The sequence below is a fragment of the Mytilus galloprovincialis genome, chromosome 10 (genome assembly GCF_965363235.1).
Source record: "Mytilus galloprovincialis chromosome 10, xbMytGall1.hap1.1, whole genome shotgun sequence".
Classification (NCBI taxonomy): domain Eukaryota; kingdom Metazoa; phylum Mollusca; class Bivalvia; order Mytilida; family Mytilidae; genus Mytilus; species Mytilus galloprovincialis.
In genome coordinates, this window is record NC_134847.1 from 32657487 (window position 1) to 32680162 (window position 22676).

The 22676-nt window shown below is 33.0% G+C and overlaps 2 protein-coding genes across 2 annotated transcripts; one reads left to right on the plus strand and one right to left on the minus strand.

Annotated features, from left to right (window-relative positions):
* Positions 1-1178: 1178 nt before the first annotated feature.
* LOC143047397 (3-[(3aS,4S,7aS)-7a-methyl-1,5-dioxo-octahydro-1H-inden-4-yl]propanoyl:CoA ligase-like) lies at positions 1179-3165 on the minus strand. Its single transcript, XM_076220423.1, has one exon. The coding sequence runs from the start codon at positions 3100-3102 to the stop codon at positions 1387-1389; it is 1716 nt and encodes a 571-aa protein (XP_076076538.1). The 5' UTR covers positions 3103-3165; the 3' UTR covers positions 1179-1386.
* A 16689-nt stretch (positions 3166-19854) lies between these two features.
* Positions 19855-21614, plus strand: LOC143047400 (diaminopimelate decarboxylase-like). Its single transcript, XM_076220427.1, has one exon. It carries the CDS (start codon positions 19916-19918, stop codon positions 21395-21397), a length of 1482 nt encoding a protein of 493 aa, XP_076076542.1. The 5' UTR covers positions 19855-19915; the 3' UTR covers positions 21398-21614.
* The last annotated feature ends 1062 nt before the right edge of the window (positions 21615-22676 follow it).

The following is a 22676-nucleotide window of genomic DNA, read 5'->3' on the forward strand; positions in this document are numbered from 1 at the left end:
TAAATAAAAAATGTTCTTCGTCTTCAACCGAGTTCATTGAACAAAACTGGCATGTTCTCTCTGATCTTGGCAGTGTAATATTTTTTCCATGTTCATCAATTTTTCGTTCGTAACGGCCTCTCTCTATGCGGAGACAATGATTGCTTATTCTAAATCTAGTTAGTATAACTCTCTTATCTCTGTTCTTAATATTAAAGTAATCTTCAAAAGTGAAATTATGTTTAAATTTAAAGTAGTTGCTCAATTTACTGTGATGATCTTTTTTTATTAAGTCTTTTTGATGGCTCCAATATGTTAAAAAATCAGTTTTGATACATTTTCTAAGGAAAATTTTGAATTTATTTTTACTGAGTTTTTTACAAAGCGCTAAAGTTAAACCAAGTTTTTCACTAAAAAACTTTATGTTTGCATACCACGATTGATTAGCCTCAGCTTTATCAGAGGAGCTTTCAATATAAGCATCACTTAAGAGATCAGTGGGCGAGTTTTCAAGACGGTGCCAATACATAAACATTTGAATTACTATGTTTATATATAAAGGAAATCTCCCTAGCTCTGATATAACTCCAATATTTGTTTGCAATCCTTTCCTATACAATCCTTTGTATACAATCCTATACAATCCTTTGTATAGGAAAGACAACTCTATTTGGCTCCCGTTACAGAAATAGTTATATCGATGAATGAAAGACTTTCAAAAAGAGTATTTTAACTGTTTAATACAGTAGCAATTAAATTTCGATCAAATCTTTCTCCTAAACATTCATCCTTTGTCAAGGAAATGACATTATCAGCATATTTAATGGCAAAATTTTTAAGAATAAATGACACTTTTATTCATTTGACCCTATGGTCTACTTACTTTCTTTTGACGAATATAAAAAATGACCTTTGTAAGTTGAGTAAGACTTAGTCTTAATTTTTAGATACACAAAATATATTTCTAATCTATTTTGCCAGCACTTGTAATACACGCTCAAAAATTTTAAAGGTTCACAGGTTTTTTTTATAGTTAATGCTTGGGTAAACACGGCTATATATGTAAATTTCTTTTGACGAATCTAATAGATGACCGGGCGATCTAAACATTAAATGGCTTGGGTAAACACGGCTATGTTTGTAAATTTCTTTTGACGAATCTAAATGATGAGCGGGTGAGCTAAGAATTAAAGCACATAAAGAAGAAAGTAATATTTAATGGCTTCGATTACATCTGGTACATACAACTGATTCAATGTCATTCGGAAATCCTCGGTATAATCCGGGACTCTCTTTCTATTTTAGATGAGGGTACGGAGTCGGCCGAGTTGAGACGAATGATATACAACCATCTATGATACAACTGATTAAATGTATTTTGACTAAATAAACTCTGAGGTATATATGTCATGTTGATGTGATGCCTTTTGTTGATTTAATCATCAAAGCCGTAGCTTTTCTATCTAATTTTCCATTATGTGTGTGCGGCAGTTCTTTGTAGAAGATAAAATGTTCTGGAATGTAACGTTTTGCAAGAAATGAATCTCGGTTTCCCGCTTGTTGTTGCACAATATAATTCCTTAAATCTTCTTCACTGAGTGCTCCTTCCGGTTCAACCACAATCGCAGCATACGCGCATTGAAACATTTTATCATTATGTACAGGATAAATGTAAGCATCAACGACCATAGGGTGTTTCTTAATAATATTTTCGACATAAAGTGGGGACACAAGAAGGCCACCAATAATCATCATATCTGATTTGCGCCCTGTGACAACAAAGCTGCCATTTTCTCTCATAATTCCAATATCATCAGTCTTATACCATCCAGCCTTATCTGAACATAAAACACTTTTTTCCTTATTATTCAAGTAACCTTGAAAACGATCTCTACTGCGGAAGTATATTTCACCGGAAGTGCCCTTTGTCACAATGTTCCCGTCATCGTCTACTATTTTCAGTTCAACCCCTGGTGCCGGATACCCGATTGAGTGATCTTCAAATTCATTTGGATTTGAAACCGACAAAGTGGAGGCAAATCCAACCTCGGTAAGTCCATACACCACAACAACCTTGTCAGCCATAACTCCTGCTGCCTTGGTACAAGATGATTCTACTGGCAATCCTCCAGTTGCAATCACTTTCATTGGCCATTGTTTACACGGTGGTAACTTGTTATGCATCATATCATGTAAACACGGTGTTATCAGTAAAGCCACGGTACACTTTTCTGCTTCAAGCGCTTTTGTGGTAAAACAGTTTATTTCGTCAATGCTTTTTAATGCCATGATATCACTTGCAGTAACTCGCGTGGACTGGTGAACCATGTATACACCAGGGTAGCCACCAAGCCAGCTAAAAGGTCGATCATTGTAATATCTAGTTCCTGGTTCTAGATCCATGTAGTTTCCAAAATCATACAAACTTCGAATCAGCGATAAATGAGTGTGCGGAACTGCCTTCGGGATTCCAGTACTACCAGAGGTGAGAAATATTGCAGCAATATCATCAGGTGATATTAAAGGAAGCGCAATATTTGAAACTTTGCCATTTTCTATGAGGTCGGCAACAGTAGAGCATCGTGTCCCGTTGTCAGAGGGTTGCAGTAACAATACCTGGTATAAATCAACCAATAACTTACTTGATATAGAGCTGCTTACTTCCGGTTGAAAGCTACACGCCAAATTTTTGCATATGTCAACATTCTTATCCAAATGACCCGGTTCAATAAGTAATGTTGTACATCTTTGTATTCCATGCAGTGTTTCCAGTAAATCTGATCCGTCTAAACGCTTAAAAAAGAAATGTAGCGGTATTGCGCCTGCCATTTGTACGCCCAATGAACTGATAGCCCATTCCACGCAGTTTTTGTTTGAAATGGCGACTACATCGTTCCTTTTGATTCCCGTCTCTAAAAGTCCTTTAGCAAAATATATTGCACTATCGTAAAGTTCTTGATATTTAACGCAACTTCTTTTCCCTGTTGTTGTAAGGAAAACAATAGCCTCACGATCTGGACATATTTTGACATTGTCTCTTAGCAGATAAGGTATAGCTTGATACGGAACTTCGGAAGCATCAACCGTAAATGCATAGCTTTGTTTTTCATTGCTCTGTTCCATTTTCCGAAGTATTTCTCTCACAAACCTCCGAATATAATATTTACTGGTGGTTTAAATGACCCATTCGTCACACTTGACCAGTTAAAGGTTGTGTAATACTATGACCAAGAATATACTGACCTGTATATAACCCTAACATTAAATGTCAAGAATATTGCCGCTCCGCTGGCAGATATAAATAAACATGTAAACAATCACTAGTACCAAAACAATTGAAAGGAAGCCACTAAAATCAATTATTGATAATGATATATGTTTTTTAAATAATGCTAAATTGATTTATACTATATTTCGTAAATTTAAAAACAAAACTGACACAATATGATAAAAAAGGGTTGCATTTTTCAATGCAGTCTTGGACAGCTGAATTGCAGTTTTTTCTTCGTAGGAACGACGAATCGCAAGAGAAAATCCTTTCCTGATTTGGTCGGGTCAGTATCTGTTGAATGGGTGGTAGATATTAGCCGCTATAGTAAGTTACTATTTCAAGCTTTGTTATATATGAAAAAAAGGGGAAGAGTAATTTAGATTAATTTTATAATGAGGTTGTTGACTAGATCATCTGATAAACCAATTGATCAGGTGCAAGTATTTATGAATTATATTTATTGAAGATGAGATTTTTTTATAGCGTTGTTCCATTTTCTGAAGGATTTCTCTCACAAACATCTTTAGAAATGTTTACTGATGGTTTAAATGACCCATTCGCCATCCTTGACCAGTAAAATGTTGTATAACCATACCCCCCTGACCTGTTACACAGTATATGACCTTCAATGTCAAAAATGATGAATCTGGCCAAGTATGTACAAATAAGCATGTATAAAAATTATCAATTAAGTAGATTGGTAGAAGGTATTGTTTGTTTTATAATGCGAAATTGATGTATAGTAAATTTGGTCTTGCGTTTATTCAAAAACATGATTGAGACACTGAGAAAAAAGAAAAATAAAGGCGACGAAAAGCAAGAGTAAAATCTCTTTTTTTCGTTTTTTTTTTGGGGGGGGGGAGAGGAGGGACATATGTAATGAGTGGTGGGTATGATCCGGTGGAATGGGCCAATATTTCAAACTTCATAATGTGTCATAAGGGCGAGAAATTTAGATTAGATTAGATTGACGAAGACTTAAACCTATCATGCATGCTAGGCATCTAAGACACCTGAATCAAGTAAAAGTATATATTGAAGATGTGATAAAAAAAAACACAGTCGTAAATGAATCACATATTTGTAAAATCTAGTGAATCTCCAAGAAAAAGCTGACATGTAAAAGTTACTTGATTTTCAGATGCTCACCACTGGTGCAAAATAATCGCAATAGTCCTCTCTTATAAAAATATAGATTTCTGATTTTGCTTTTCTACGTGTCGATCTAGTACACAACATGAATCATATTCATATCACATTAACATGTACTCTAAACTGCCACGCCATTCCATCAGCGATAAGTGCAATCGGCAATCCTCGGTTGACTCCACTACTCTCTTTAGATGAGGTACAAAATCGGCCGAGTTGTGGCGAATGGCGAGTGAACACAACAGGGATCCAGTTACATGTACTCGTCCTCAAAATGCATTTAATTTGCCTGTAGACGGTTAACAGGCATCTATCGTCATTATCACCATTATTATATATACCAGTGAATATTGAAGTCATGAGTTATCATATTAATTAGATTATAAATGAAACATGGTATTTTTAATTACAGCACTTAATACACTTCGTATGAGTTTTTATTTGATCCCATGTATCGAATAATGTTTTTAATTATACATTAATGCTGAGACTAACTGCACAGAGTTGAATAGCACTAGTCTCAGATTAATGATAGAAATGTTTAACGACCACTATAATTTGGGTGTGGATGGGTTTTACAGAATAGAGTAAAATAAACAAAAAATAATGAATTGAGAGATTTGAGCCAAAACAAATTATGTAAGAGAATAATCAGGTACAAAACAGTAAAGAAGAACTTTAAAAAAAATATATGTGTTGTTTTAAGTCTCCAAGTTGTGGTACTCCGTCGCTTTTAAAGTTACCAGTATCCGTCCCAAAGGCGTAATCTGATCATTTTAACTGTTGTAGAAAGTTTTGTAAGCAGGAAATTTATGAAAATGACAATTTTTCGAGATGAGTGACTTGTAAACTTAGTGATGTATTTTATTCCTGACTCTAAGTTTGTTTTCAGATCCAGCTGCATCAATCCAGATCCAACAGTCTACTTTTTCATCAAGCTGTATAACCAGTTACACGGTGAGCTATATTGATCTATTGCGATATTTACGGTGTCAGTAAATTAAACCCATGTCAGACAAGTTTATGATTGTGTTTTTTACATAAATTTGTAAATTAAACCATAACAAGTTATCAAAGGTCTATAATTTGATACACCAGATGCGCGTTTGGTCTACATAAGACTCATCAGTGACGCTCAGATCAAAATAATTAGAAAGCCAAACAAGTAAAAAGTTGAAGAGCATTGAGGACCCAAAAAAGTTGTGCCAAATACGGCTAAGGTAATCTTTGCATGTGATAAGAATATTCTTAGTATTTTGAATAATTCATACTTTTTCATACTTTTCAAATATTGAATTTATAAAAGTGACCATATAACTGATATTCATGTCAACACCGAAAATATGTTATTTTGTATTGTATTGCACTGTATTGTATATAATTTTATCGCTATTTTGTGCATTTTACCCTTGATCTTTTTTTGTACTCGCTTGAAATGGAAAATTATCGCTAGAAACTAAGGAGGCACGTGGCGTTGCTAATGAAATTGACATGAAATTGACAACGTCGTCATAGGTAAAATAGCGATAAACTGATTATCATTGGTCATCTCAACTCGATTGTTTTTTTCGCTTTCGCTGTCCCGGCTTAAGCGAGAAAATCAATCTAGTTGAGATGATCAACGATTATCTATAAGTAGCTCTGTTAGTTTTTATTGCTTGACCCTTATGGGTGTAATTTTGCAATAGAGATTATTGATCAAAGTAAATTCAATACGAAACGAGAGACCGAACATATCGCATTAATAGTTCACAAACAAACCGTGAACGAATATTTATCTTACCAGCGACTTTCGGGATCGAATTTCATGTAGTTGTCATAAAAATAAAATAAAACATAGTTTACGGTTGTTGCTATATATATAATGTTATGAGTCATTAACGCAATATAAGGTTTGTGGTTTACTATAACAGTGACCAATGTACTTAAGACAAGTCATAAAAATGGCATCCACAAGCGAATGGCATAAACAAAGACACGTGTTTTGGTTGAGTTAGTTTATTGTCTTATCTATTGACAAACAAAATCATAAAAAAAATTAAAAAAATACAAAAATAAGAGAACATGTTGGATATACATTTATTTAATGTGGCAACCACCTTACAATACTAATATACTATCTTATACTCTGATACATTGTAACTATGAAATTATGAAATTGAAAACAAAATATATTATTGTGATTTCGGGGCTTTTTATAGATGACTGTGTGGTATTGGCTCTGTTCATTGTTTAAGGCTGTTCGGTCTGTAGTGGAGAGTTTTCTCATTGGAAATCATACCACACCTTCCTAAGGAAGATGTGATATGATTGCCAATAAGACAACAATTCTGACGTAGAGGTTAGCAACTTAATGTCACCGCATGTGACCTTTAATAAGCAAATCTCAGACCGCAAAGATAGCTATAAAAGACCTCGAAATGACAAATGTTTCACAAATCAAACGAGAAAACTTACTGCCTGTTTATGTACAAAACAATAAACGAAAAGCAGATATGATGTACAACAACAAATGGAAATCACTGAATAACAGGCTCCTGACTTAGGAAAGACACATATGCATGGCGGGGTTAAATATGTGTAGTCACCAAACCCTCCCATAACTTACATTGTCGTGTCATTTGTTATCGTAGTCCGAGATTCTGATCTTTTTGCATATTGTTTACCATTATTACGGATCATATGCAGCACGCGTCTGTTACATAGAGATGCCACCGTCAAGAAGAAACCCTGAAGTCCATTTATAATACCATTTACGTACGATAAAGCAATAGCGTCCACATTTGATGAAATAATACCAATTATCCATGATAGGCCTAGAATAGAACACAACTTGAAGTAAACCCCACACGTTATCCTGTTCTTGTTATTAACTGTAGCTATAGACGATGATCTCCTTGCTAATTCTATTTGGATTGATATTAGCAAGAAGCAAACAAGACTATAAGCGAGAGCCACACTTACCGGGATGATATAAAAGAACAATTTTCCTTCCGGTTTAGATATCCAGCATGAACCTCCATCTTTTCCGTACCCTATATAATTCATCTGGTAGTCTAAAACCCCACATACAACTACAATAACAAATGGAAGAGCAAAAGCAAATAAACGGTATCTATTGTGTCGCTTTACTTCAGCTTTTTTGTCCTGACTTATGTTTCCCGACATGTTAATCATTCGTTTGGCGATATCAGTCGAAATAACAACAGTCCAACTAAAGACGCATAACCAGAGAAAATGTTCACAAAGTGAAACAAAGGGAAGAATTTTGTGTGGCACATTGACATACCTACAAACAAGGAAAATCCCTTGAGCCAAAAATAAACACACTGAAAAGTTGACAATATTCTTACCATGTAAATTTCTTAAGCCCTTAATAGACATGTGGCACGTGATCATTATCACAAGAGATATAAGGGATACAATCAAACAGGCATCTGTAATTGTGTTAATCAAATTATTAATAGAAGAGCCAATATCTTTCTGACAAACGTACAACGTATTGTTTCGAATAAAGAATTGTGTTGATTCAACTGTTTTGTGTCCTGGAACTACTAGGGTACCATTTGAATAAACAAATTCATCACTGTTATATGTAATTAACGTTGAACACGTGATTGGTGTAGATGTGTTCTCTGCACACAGAAATAGAGTTTCATTTTGAATGAAATAGTTGTCAGTTTCGGTCTTTCGCCCAAATATGGTTATAGTGTCATTTGAAATTTCAAATGTATTAGATGTATATTTAAGATATCGAGAACATGCCAAATGTTCATTAATCTTCCCACAGTATGCTAAAAATTCTACCTCATTGTCAAATAGAGATATCGAAAACCAAGTGTAAAATAAATCAATTGCTTCCTTATTTGGAAGTATTCCTATAACGCGGTTGTGTGTTTCGTCAAAATCTACATCTATATTTGAAAGTTGGACTAAAGTAGAATTCTGACATCCAACTAAGGTTGTGTCATTGTCAAAATTTTCCAATGAAACTTTTATGTATGAACTACTTTCAACTTCGAGTTTTTTAAGATCTTCTGTGATGTTATAAAAACTAACTGAACTTCTTAAACTAAACCGAATGTAAATTTTATCTTCAAATTTAGTCATAATTTTTTGTACTTCTATGTTTGGAACTAACTGCTTTATTTTCTCAATAGCATTTTCAGCAAGTTGCAAAAATATTTCAAAAACAGCTGATACTTCATTGTCTGGAACAATAGACGTGTTAACCACGATTCCCAATCGATAGGTCGAACTTACCGGAATATTATTTGCTGTAAGTACAGAAGTTTTTGACAAACACTTGGATTTTGTTAGTTCGTATCCCTTAGGACAGACAATTTGCTGACATGACATGGAGATGAAGTCAAAGATTTCACCTTCAGCGCAATTGATTTTAAAAAGATTTCCCAATTGTTCCGACGCTAAACCACTTTTATCATATGCAAAAAAGATATCCAGTCCTGGATAATTTGGTCTTTGATCAAGTGGGTGGAACCCCTTGTAATCACAGTCAAAGATGATGTCTGTCATACTGACGTCATAGCAGACAAAACAATGTTGGTTTTTGTATGTTGTACCATAAACGTTTACTGGCTCGACGTAAGCAGAGCATAAAACATCGGCATCGGCAACAGGTCTTTGCGATTTGTTATCTTTGCATGTGACATACTGTTCGGGAGAACAGGTGTGAGGTTTTGGCCCACTTAAAGGTGGGCATTTTTTAACATAACATTCCTCTTTCTCTAACTGTGTAACATTTGTACCTTCTGGACAATGAAGAGAGGCTTTCCAGAAAGATACATCGGTGATCGTGTAACCATGGCAATATGCGCAAAATAAGTTACGAAACGTTATCTGACTGTCTCGTGAAAAAATAATAAATACTGGTATATCCCAGAGGTCTCCAGAATCTAAACATTTTTTCAGTATGAAATAGTTATCAAAATCCTGCGGACAATGGTCTACAACCATATATTCGGGCCATCCAATTGCAACATTGTGACAGTTTCCATATTCAGCAAACATTTTAGCTTCTTTCATTTTGGAATTGTCATATCCTAAACTTTGAAAGGCATCAGTTGTATTAAGTGATATTTCAGCAATATCTTGATCAATGTAAGCATGAAAGAATTCTTTATATATAATTTGACAACAATCACCAAACAGAAGGCAAAAGTGATCACATGAACATCGATTACTAGAACAGGGTAGCCGTTCACACAACTGTTCCTCTGACTCAGGAGATTTTGTGTATTTTTCTCTTTCTTTGAATTGATCAAGGTCAATTCTCACTTTATCCTCCAACTTCTCATCTGTCGGGGTACTGAAACGCCCCCTGGATATTAAAAATGATGAAACATCTGTTTTGTCAGAAACGGTTGATGTCATTTCATCTTCAGGTCCGTTTGAAAATAATTTTGTGTATGTTTCTCTTTCTTTGAATTGACCAACGTCAATCCTCACTTCGTCCTCTATTTTTTCTTCTGTCGGGGAACTGAAATGCCCCCTGGATATTAAAAAGGATGAAACAAATGTCCTGTCTAAAACAGTTGATCTTATTTCATCGTCAGGTCCGTCTGAAAATAATTTTGTTTCAGGTGAAGTATCAGATTGACCTAATTCTGAATTTAAACTACGGAATATTTCTGTTTCTTTGTGATTTGCTTTTAAAGTTGTTTTAACCGTTTCATACAACAACATTCTATTTTCTTTCTCCAATTCATTTGCACTATTCATTTTCCTTGTTGATTTAATTTTTAAAAAAGGGACTTGGTCGTCGATTTGTGTTTCGGTATTTTGTTGTTCTGTTGTGATTTTCTGCTCAAAATCAGATGATGGTGAAATGTGATTTGTGTACCAACTAGCATCTAGAATATAAACAATAACAATTATTAAGGTGATGATTACGAATTATATAGTGCAATACCCCAGTCGCATAAGGTAATGCCATTTTGATTTCCCGAGAGGGGGGAGAACCAGAATTTTATTTTTTAATGTCATATCTCTCCTTTTGCATTTTTTTTTTCTACTTTTGTAAAATTATGTTGGGCAAACTATTCATTTTCATCCCGATTTGGGCAAGACTTTTCTTACAATGCAGGTCAGAATAATTATTTCCAAAATGATCTCGCCCCTCTTTCTTCCCATAGTATTAAATGGTTGTCCGAATTTATTTATTAATCCTCACCTCATGGGCAAAGGACTTGCTGTCTTAGAATACGAACGAATTATTGATTTTCAGCGCCATTAATCAAAAGAAAAAAGTAAAATAACACAAATACCGAAATCCGAGGAAAATCCTAAATGGAAAGTCCGTCGGCAAATAGCAAAATCAAAATCTCAAACACATTAAACGAATGTATAACAACTGTCCAATTCCTGAATTGGTACAGGCAAATCAATCATCCAAAATAAACAGACATTCAAAGGCAACATCAGAAAAAAACCATTTCACGACAAAAATAAGAATATAACAATTAACACATGCAGTAGGTTTTTGTGCGAATAAAATTATTTTTAAGTTGCGGCAACCGTATTTTTATACGTCCAATACAAAAATATATTTATCAAACAAAAACTGGGGGAATCGCATGCTCTTCAAATAGAGCAAGGCCAGGTGCGTTGGCAGAGTAGGCGTCTTTTGCTATGCATATATTTCCTTCATTTCATTTAAGGTATTCGTAACTGAGTCCGAAACTGGAAGGGTAAGCATATCCTGTTCCACATGTGGCACCAGTCTAGTTGCTTATATGATAACAAGTCGAGAAAAATTGCTTTGATATCAGGTTGTACTTGCATAAAAAATTAATCAAGTAGAGGCTTTAATTCTAATGATACGATGTTTATGTTCGGTAGCGCAATAAATTTAGCCGCGAGAAATATGCTTATTCTTTTTTCGGCTGATAAATTCATGTATAATTAAAAGGAACTATTTGTAGTGCTACTTAATTGAAGAAATAGACAGTAGTTAGTGTGCAGTACTCCTTCTCGTTATATGGTGCAATATCCCAACACTGTTTTTTTAAATCTGTTAAAATGACCTTTTCCGATCGACCAGGTTACATGACACTCTAAAAAGCGACACACACTTAATTTACCATCTTATATCAAGCGTAACAAGAAAACAGCGTTATTTGACAGTGGTTTAAAAAATCAGCGGTATTAGTATCTGTTTTAAGATAAATATATTTTATATGGGTTTTATTTTTTCAGAGTGTCTTATATATTTTTATCTATTTAAGGAATGACTGTAATATATTTTCTGTCTATGAAGAAATAACATAAAAAATTTGGTGCACACTGAATATCTAGATACGCCCCTGCCAGTTGCATGGTTGAAACAGAAGCCCATTGAGCAAAGGCTTCACTTTCTGATAGGTGGAATCAACCTCCTCTCTGTAGAACAGCGCCTTCCCGCCGTTCCTAATTTTTCCCGCGTCATTGTGGCCGTAATTTTGAAAAGCGATGTAAATGTAATTTTATGAAGGTTATTTCTCTGAGATTGTTATAAACTATGATTTTTATACAGCATCATTTAAAAATACAACTTTTAACCTTGAAATATAGTAATCTTTTTTATCTTTCTTGTCTTTAAAAAAGTGAAAATAATATAACAATTGCTACGAGGCTACGAGCCGTATAGGCGATTTTTGTTTTATCTTTGTCAAGTGAAATGCTTACATGATTCTTAACCACCTCAAAATACTAAAACATAGTTATCCTTGTTTTCTGATTAGCCTCGTAAACCTAGTTATAATTGATAAGTACCGCAAAAAAACTTTCAAATAATTATATAAACAAAACAACGGCACTCAATTAAAAAATAAACAATGCGTGTACAAATAAAAATAAAGGGAAACTCCGAGCAGCTGATTCTATGAACTAGATTTTGTTGTAAAGTATCAAACGTGTCGGACTAATAATTTCATTTTAAGTTTGCTTCGGTGAGCGAGGATTTTTTTTCCATATTCATTTTGCTTATTTTTTTTTTTTTTTTTTTTTCATGTTTATCATTATTTTGTTGATTACATATTGCTCAAAATTTCAGAGAATACAGGAAAAAAATTCCAAGAAAAACAGGGGAAGAAATTCTCTAAAATTAATTTGTATTGTCTACAAGTGAACATGAATCAATAATAATTAATTTTCATTTTGTACAAATGTATGTACACACTCTAAGTGACATATAAGAAATATCTTTAAAATATGTTAATTGATAAATTGTTATCTTCTCGACCTTCAGTGTCAAGTATTTCATGCAATATTAAGGACCCCTGAAATTTAATGTACAATGCATCAATATTGCTAGTGGGTCCTACAAAGTAAAAGATCTGAAATGAATGGCTGACAATTGAAGTTGCCACTTGGGAAGGATATCGATGATATATATAGGATATGAATAGAATTCATTGTGTCACCTACTAATTTAACATCCCGGCCCATTTCAAATGAAAATAAATATTTTTAGATTAGAAATGGGTGATGAAACGGGTTAAGAATGTATTGAAAATATAAGATGTGTGTACTTTAAAAAAAAAACCCACCAAAACTGGGAATTCAATCGCGGCACTTGAGCTCTAAAGAAATTAGCAAGTTCTCTTTTAAAAATAAAACGGTCATTGTGAATATTTATATTTCGCCGCGAAATGAAATTTTACTTTTGTTTTAGGACTTATTATATTATGTCTAATTATTCGGAATGCGATTATTATATGAGATAATTTGATTGAAAGATTTATGACAAAAAGTTTAACAAATTTTTCGAAAGTATGCAACATTTTTCAGGAAAATCAAGAACTAGATAATTAGTTTTACTAACAAGCTTATAATCCTATATTATTTTTTGACACCCGTTTTAAGTATACTTATAATGCATTTTATTCAGTTTGCTTCATTCCCGCCAAATTCGTCCTTTTGGCGTCGTCTTCAAACGTTGTCAGTGCCCCCTGGGTATTGTGACGTTACAATGGACCTTTGACGTTCTACACAATCAACAAGATTTTTGTGTAGAAGCCATAAATGTCCCTTTGGCAGCACATTTTTATATTATTTCTAATAGACAGAAAAAATATTAGTCATTTCTTATAATTTAATTCTAAATTCCATTTTAAACCGTAGAAAACCATGAAAAAACGTTGATGACGTCACGGTCACATGACTAAATTATGTCTATGGGCTCATAACAAAATAACGTCAGCCAATCAGAAGACGCGTTACATCCAAAATTAAATTATTAGAATACATTTGCACTGAACGAACAGTTTCAACTTCGTACTTTATTTGGCCTTTTTAACATTTTACTCTTCTTTTGTAGACGACACGTGCGTCTGGCGCAGATATAAAATTTCAATCCTGGTATCTTTCATAAGTTCATTTTCAAATCTGTTGGATAGTTTTATTGAAATTTAGCGAAAGAACAATTGAATATTGAGAGGTTTAGCCAGCTATTATACCAGGTTAAATTCACCATTTTCTACATAAGAAAATATCTGTACTAAGTCAGGAATATGACAGTTGTTAACCATTTGTCTGGTGTGGTTGAGCTTTTGATTTTGCCATTTGTTTCAGGACATTCAGTTTTGAATTTTCCTCGGCGTTCAGTATTTATTGTTATTTTTCCTTTGAATCAAAACTCTGTAGTTGATTTGTTTTCGGACAAAAAAAAAATAGTCCAATTCATTTACGTTAAAATTCTATTTATAAATGTTGATAAGTTTTAAAGAGATTCAATTTTCATTTATGTTGGTAAAAGCAGAATAGTTTGGTCCTTAAATAAACACTTGCAAATTCGTTAACCAAATTTTATGATTATTATGGGCAGCTGATTATGGGAGTATCAACAAACTGCCATATAAAAAATAAAATTAAAAAAAAAACGAACATCTATCATATTTTTGAATTGGTACTCAGATTTCCTTGAGTAGAGAATAGTGAAATAAACCTGGTTTTATAGATTGCTCAACCTTTCACTAGTATGACAGTCACAGTCGCAGAATTCCATTATATTAACAACAATTGGTGAGCAAAACAAAAACAGGCATTATAGGTAGAAATATAAAACAAAATCAATACAGAAGTCAGCATTGTGTAATAAGTGGAAGATTTAAGCTAGCTATAAATCCGGGTTTAGGCAACCATTTGATCAGAGAATAGGTATAGGAAGATGTGGTATGAGTGCCAATTAGACAACTCTCCATCCAAATAACAACTTATAAAAGTAAACCATCATAGGTCAATGTACGTCCTTCAACAATGCCTGTACCAAGTCATGAATATAAAACAGTGATTTTCACTCGATCTGTTGTTTGATAGAGTGATTTTGTCCGTTTTTATGAATTTGCACTGTTTAATTAACCTAGGAGTTCGATATTTTTGCAATGCTTTTGTATGGCTAAAAACCTTTAATTTTAACGTCGTAAATGAATTGTGACCTAGGCTTTTAATATGTAAGAACACACAAATTTTGAAGCTTTTAAACTAAGTGTTCTTACAAGTAAGTTTTAGTCATATCCTCGTCAGTTGTACAGAGTTAGGGATTGTCTTTGTTACTGTTTTAATTTTTATAGTGTTAAACTTTGATTTCAGAATTTTGGTAAAATTAGTTATATAAATGTTCACTTTATCTAGGTTTGGCGCCCTTTGGGGTTTGAAAATAGGAAGACTTTTTTCTAATGTTACAAACATCGTGAAGTTGAACTATTTTAAGACGCAGATTACAGCAAATATCGTTATATTTTATTACAAGATTTTAAAATAAAATACAGTAAACAAAAGCTGGAATAAAAACGGGTTAATAAATAGTTAACTACCTATGTTTGAAAAAAGTTGTTCGATGAATGTCCATTATATCGGAAGTGAATATCATTCAGAATCAGACCAAACAGTATTACAGTGAAACACTACTGTGAACACACACAAAAAATAATGAAAATAAAAACAACATAGATAATAATTGAAAGCATATAATTACATATAATTTTTAATTTGAAGTTAGCTTATTTTCACCGAGATTCGCGGGATAAACTTTTTATGAAGAACACACTTATATTGGTTATCTGTATAATAATGTCAATAGTTATCAAAGGTACCAGGATCAAATACAATAACATGAATAAAAATAATATGAAGGTAACTATGTAAGCATTTTACATATTTTTGTTTTGTTTTACGCTTAACTATTCTTTAAAGATTCTTATAAACGAAACAATAAAAGAAAGGTTAATATATATATACCTTTTTTCAAATCACCATTGTCTAAACTAAAATAATGAGTCCCAAACACGCACACACACACATAAAAACACATTAGAAATTGTATATACCTACCACTACCAACAGTCGTAACAAACATGCAACACAGAACAAGTTGGAGGTCCATGTCTAATTGAACCAACACTACCTCTGATAAGTACTTATACAGTCAATTAAAATTTAGTAATAATTATCGTTTTTACATTGTATAAAACACCTGATATTTTCCCATCAATTCTTATTAATTGATATTGTATTTCTGATGAGTTTTTATGTTTGTTTATTCTCATATATTGAATAAAGTAAATTTATTAATTAGAAAAAAAATTGAAATAGAATGCCTTGATTGACCAAAATAAATCATCTGATATAGAGATTGAACCACTAAACGGAATAAGTTATAATTTCATTTTTAATTGAATATGACAAATTCCCAATTCTAAGATTGAAAAAAAATTGAGACGTCCGTTTCATTTCAGTGTTTCTCTCATAGTAGTCTCGATTACCCAGACACATTATTAATATAGTTTGATTTGTAAAATTCAAGCGTCTGGGTAATCGAGACTACTCTTACTTATAGCTGATGTGTTTTCCTCTGTTTAAGTTTATAACCCGGATTTTTTTTTCTCTCAATCCATTTATGACTTTTGAACATCGGTATACTACTGTTGCCTTTATTCTGCTCAATCAATAATTGTTATTAGACTCTCTATACATAGTATCTAAGGTTTAAACTTCTTTCAATTTGCTGATCTGCTATCAAAACAAGGTTGGAAGATACGAAAGAGACGATAAAACTACCAACAACCAAAAAGAACAAAGTCTGACATAATTCGTTTATAAATATTCATTAATACCGACGCTGAGGCTTTGGGTCCTACCCAAGTAGTATTGTTTTTTATGCCCCATTTATGAGCATTATGTTTTCTGGTCTGTGTGTCCGTACGTTCGTCCGTCCGTCCATTCTTTCGTTCGTCCGTCCTTCTGTCCCGCTTCAGGTTAAAGTTTTTGATCGAAGTCCAATCAACATGAAACTTAGTAAACATGTTCTCTATGATATTAATGCCAAATTAGAGATTTTATCATATTTTCACGGTCCACTGAACATGGAAAATGATAGTGCGGATGGGACATCTGTGTACTTTGGACACATTCTTGTTTGTTCCGTGTTATCACACCAACCTTTTCATTTTAATTTAAGGATGTTTGCTCCTTCGTTTCCAAATGACAAGCTTTTTAAACGACTGTTATGAATTGATAACGTGAACATTACGGAACTTGTGAAGCAGAAAAATATAAGGTTTGTGTCCTTGTTTTCAATATATAATCAATTGAGAGTTCAACGGAAAATGATTCTATCTAGATTTTGCATACATTTTACATCTTTCAACAACCATTAAAACAGACATAAGATTTTTTAAATATGCTCTTATGTTCAGTGGCTGTCTTCTGCGTATGTGGTTCATAAGTGTTTCTTGTTTCTCGTTTTTATATAGATTAGACCGTAGATTTTCCCGTTTGAATGGTTTTAAACTAGTATTTTTTGGGGCCCTTGATAGCTTGCTGTTTGGTGTGAGCCAAGGTTCCGTGTTGAAGGCCATACCGTGGTTTACTTATATATATATATATTATTAAATGGACAGAGGGTTGTCTCATTGGAACTCATACCAGATCTTCCTATATCTATCTTATAACGGTATGCTATTATATAAGGAAGGAAAAGTAAGATAAATAGGGCAAAATTAATATTGACACTACATGTATGAACTAGAGGGTTCAGTATATCTGACAACAAAACAAAAAAAAGTAGCAAATATCCGTAAGTTTCTGTAAACAATCAAATTTGTGTTTCAATAATTTTCATAACTACGTTTTGACAATTTTTTAATATGTTAAATAACAAAAAAAATAAGATCCATTACTAATAAACTAGTACACTATATATATCAAAAAACGTTGAATCATACGGTAATTTCATATCATTTATCAATCAGCAAAAAACACATTATTGATCTGTATAAAATTTGTTTTATAAAACTGATAATTTTTTCAAAACTAAAAATAGCACGTCATGAATTGAATGCGTCTGGCTTTTCCTTCATCAGGTAAGCTCAAGGCCGAACATTTCAAAGCCAGAGAATATATTCAAATCAAATCAGTTAAAGAGTTTAATGACCAAAAAAGACCTTTAACTAATAGTCAAATCCATATAAGGTCATTCTGCTTGAGATAATGACCATAGTTTCTCTATAAATTATATTTATTAAAGGACTCTCTGTTTGATAACAGATTAGAAATAATTTGACATATATAAATTCCACCACTGCAGCAAGTGTGTTATGATATTTCTTCACTCGTGACAGTAACATTTTAATATATCAAGCTCGAGGCTTGCCGAGCTTTTAACATCAGAAAATTTAACTGTTGAGAGTGAAAAACTATGATAATACACGCTTAATAATAGTGGAATCTGTTTCTCTAATGATTTTATCCTTCCTTTTCAAAGATTTGTAGACAGTTGTGTTGTGTATAATGGACTCCTCATAGATACCAGAATTATTTTTTGTAGTTACACGAGACGCACGTTTCGTCTACAAAATAATCATCAGTGATGCTCGATTCCAAAAAAAGTTAACAAGGCTAAATAATGTACAAAGTTAAAGAGCATTGAGTACCAAAATTCCTAAACGTTTTGCCAAGTACAGCTAAGGTAATCTATTGCTGAGGTAGAAAACCCTTAGTATTTCAAAAATTCAAAAGTTTTTTAAAACAGTTAATTTATAAATATGACCATATCAATGATATAATTCATGTCAGCATGTGTGAACTCATCAGACATGGTTGCTTTTTTCATGACGTCTTAATAGAAAATTCAGAAGACACCAAGAAATTTGACGTCATAATCAAATTTCGACCAATCGTTTGTTAAGAACAGATATGTCACTAACGAGGAGAAATATAAAAAAAAGTTTAAACAGTCCAAAAGAACCTTTTCTATGATAGGAAAGTATAACCGTACATACCATTGAACGGATATATACGATATTCAGCGATGTTTTTATCGGCTTTTCTTGGCAAGAAATTTCCATATTGGTGTTAAGATATTAATAAAGGCAATAGTAGTATACCGCAGTTCAATAGTAATACATCGTTTAAGCAAAAACAAATCAGGTTCACAAAACAAACGAGGGAGACACATCAACTATAACAGGCAAACAACCGAAGCAACACACACACTTAACTACTACAAACACAAACGTTAACATACATTTCTACTGATTATTTGAGAGCAACTGCCATATTTCTGACTTGGTACACGAAATTTTTAAGACAACATAGTGTTTTGAGCTGGGTTTATGGCTAGCCAAATCTCACGCTTATATAATGTATTGCAATGTTGAAAATACCACTTACACTTGCTTTTCATTTTGTACAAAAAATAGTGAAGGCTACTAAGTTTGTGTGATATTTTGGAACTTGCAGTTATTTAGAATAAAAGTTAACTTTTTCGAAGTTCTACTTATACAAAACTACAAGATACTGAAATTAGAGAGAGAAAAAATATGCTTGATTGATTTCATAATGTTTGTTTAACGTCTAGTGATGACTAAGATTGACAATTCTGTTTATATTCGTTTTTCGTCTATCTATGCCTGGTTAATAAATACCCTTTCCTTTGTTTATTCGTTTATATAGTGCAATTTGTTTTAAGTTAAGAATTCCATTGGGGTTTTTATTATTTACTATTTCTATGTTTTTTCACCTATTCGATACTATGTATTCGATACATTGCAATACCGAAGAAAAGGCCATTTGTTTACAATAAAAAAAATATGTTATTGGATTGTGAAAAAAAAAATCGTGTGGTATTTTCTTTTTGAACAATTTTGAACAAAATTAATCAAAGATAAGTGTCACGTGTGCTAGATCTGTATTCTATTTATACTCGGTTACAGCCTCTGTTTCATATATGTATACGTCATTTTGTAGTTATAATTAAACTAGATCTGGAACTGAACATGTCTGTTCAATAAGTCACACATATTAAACAATTAGCACAACTTTTATTCAATGTGACACTAAATAAGAATGATAAATCACGATTTAGATAACACACTTTTACGGAAATTACTATACATGATACAGGTCCTCGGGTTTATTTAAATACTATATAAAATTAAATAAATATTTATTGTGACATTTAAACACATACATTGTTTACAAACTGGCACTTAAGCGATCACGTTCATAAATGTAAATATGGAGGAAGAGTTTTGTTTCCGTAATGGCGTGCTACATATAGAAAATGTCAGCGTTCAAGATATAATTCCAATATCACATGAGGATTCTGAACCTGTTTATGTATTCAGTAAGCAAAAGATAATATCGAATATCAGGAACTATAAACATGAACTGAACAAACAATCTTTTCCATGGACACTAAATTATTCCATGAAGGCAAATGGCAATCCGTCAATCCTTCAAATGTTCAAGGAAAATGGGTGTTCTCTTACTTTAGTCAGCGGTTTGGAACTAAAATCAGCTTTAGAACTACAATTTCCAACAGAAGATTTGGTGTTAAATGGAAATGGAAAACAAAACTGGGAAATCGATTTAGCTATTCAAAATAGAGTGTTATTGAATATTGACAGTGTTTTCAACCTGCAACAAACGGTTAGCGCTTGCAAACGAGCAAATATACCGGCTAGAGTTCTATTAAGAGTGAATCCTGATATCGAGGTTGATGTACACGAGCACGTGATAACAGGGAAGATTGGTTCAAAATTTGGAGTTGACGAAACTGTGTTCAACGAAGTAGTTACCATTCTACAAAATGAACAATTGCTGACGCTTGTTGGCCTGCACAGTCATCTTGGATCCACTATAGATGATGTGGCAGTTATTGCAGAGAGTGCTGAAAAGGTTTCAAAAATATTTAGAAATTTAAAAGCAAAGGGGTTTCGTTCCATGAAGTATATTAATATAGGAGGAGGGCTTGGCATCCCGTATCGAAAGAAGGAATTAGAAACCCTAGCTTGGAAGAACATAGCAGAAAGTCACAAGCATAAACTTGAGAATGTGTTTAACGAAATGTCATCGCATAGTGATTTTCAATCCATCTTAACGGATTTCAAATCTAACAAAATTTCAGCATCGCAATTTTTAGAATTGATAGGAAACATTTGTAAAGAAAATAATCCCCAAACAGTTGAAAAAATGGAAAAGACCCTTGGAGTAAAAGGTATAATGCCGACTCAAGCTGATTTAATACAAAGCATTAAACCATATATTGACGACGATGTGCACCTAATAATTGAACCAGGACGTTCCTTAATAGGCAATGCTGCCATTTTATTATGTCGTACATTGGGCTGTAAAGAAAGTGGTGACAAAAGCTTTTTAGTCGTGAACGGTTCCATGAACGAGGTTATTCGACCTAGTCTTTATAATTCATATCACCATATCGAATTGGCAGAACCGGCAGTTGGCGCCAAGAAGATTTTTGATATTGTTGGCCCAGTTTGTGAAAGCGGAGACTTTCTAGGCAAAAATAGACTGTTGTCGATACCACATGTGAACTGTTTACTGGCAGTATTTGACACTGGCGCATATTGTGGCAGTATGTCAATGACTTACAATATGAGACCACGAGCAGCTGAAATTATGGTCGATAACGATACCGTTAAAGTAATCCGACGTGCCGACACATACGAAGATTTGATGAAACCCTACAGGATATGAAAATCTCAACGTGGTTCATTTTTACCGTTTAGGACTGCATTTTCTTGCTTTCACAAGTCAATCAACGAACCTTTTTTATATTAAGAAAGTTTTAGGTTTAAGATTTTTTTCTTATTCATTTGTTCTCAATATCCTTTAAGAGATATATAAAACGGACTTTATAATTACAACATGAATTCATCGTGAATGGTTTTTATTTTTATAAATTTGGAAGTAACACATGTGATTTGATGCATACATCTTTAGATTGTCCATTCGATTTGAACAAAAAAATATTGTTATTTCTTTCGTTTAAACTATTACTTGTTATATAGTCAAAGTGTTATAGAAAAAAAATAGCATAAGTAAAAAGATACAAAATCGTTTGAGAAGAAAGGCGGAAGATACCACTTTACACTCATTGTAAGTCGCTGATAAACAAAACGTCATGGCAAAAATTGACGAAAAAACACAAAGCATAGAAAACGGTGACCAACACAAACCATAAGATAAAACAGTAGGTAGCGTTGTTATCTATTCGTTGACATCCCATTATGATTATGATACTTTGTACTCAATTCATCGATTTTGTATCATTCAACCTTGAATACCTTTATAACATTGGCAATCATGTGTTTTTCATACCCAAAAATACATGCCAACTAGACATTTTTCACTGAAAACCGTGATATGTAAGCACTAGTATATATGATTTCTTCGTCCCGTTAACCTCTTTTGTCGTCAATCATAAGATTAGTTCATTCCTAGTTTTGGTGATGTTATCTTCCTTTGGAGTTAATATCATTATACTTGTTTTTTTTTTGTTTTTTTTTTGTTTGTGTGTACGTTGTATCACCTGGCCTTGGTTGGGTATTTGTATGGTTAACAAACACAATTGTATAGAGATTCCAGGGCTCCGGGTGCTTGATTTTAGCGCTGTGTTGAAGACACATTGGTTGCCATCTGCTGTTTTCTGCTGTTTGGTCGGGTTGTTGTCTCTCTGATACATTCCCCATTTCAATTCTCAATTTTATTACGGTCAATTTCTGTATTTTTGTTTTGTTTCTGTTTATAACAAACACTTTATCATTCAAAACACTAGAGTTTTTGACTTACTAGCTGTATATGGCATAACTTTTTGAATTTTCCCATTAAACTTCGTATTTGACTTGGACTCCGTCAATCATAAGGTTGATAATTATTGAGAGACGAAACATAACAAGCTCCTGTAATTTGAGTTTACATTGGGTATACATATGATTAAATTGAGTGTTTCATTATTTGATTAATAAAGGCAACA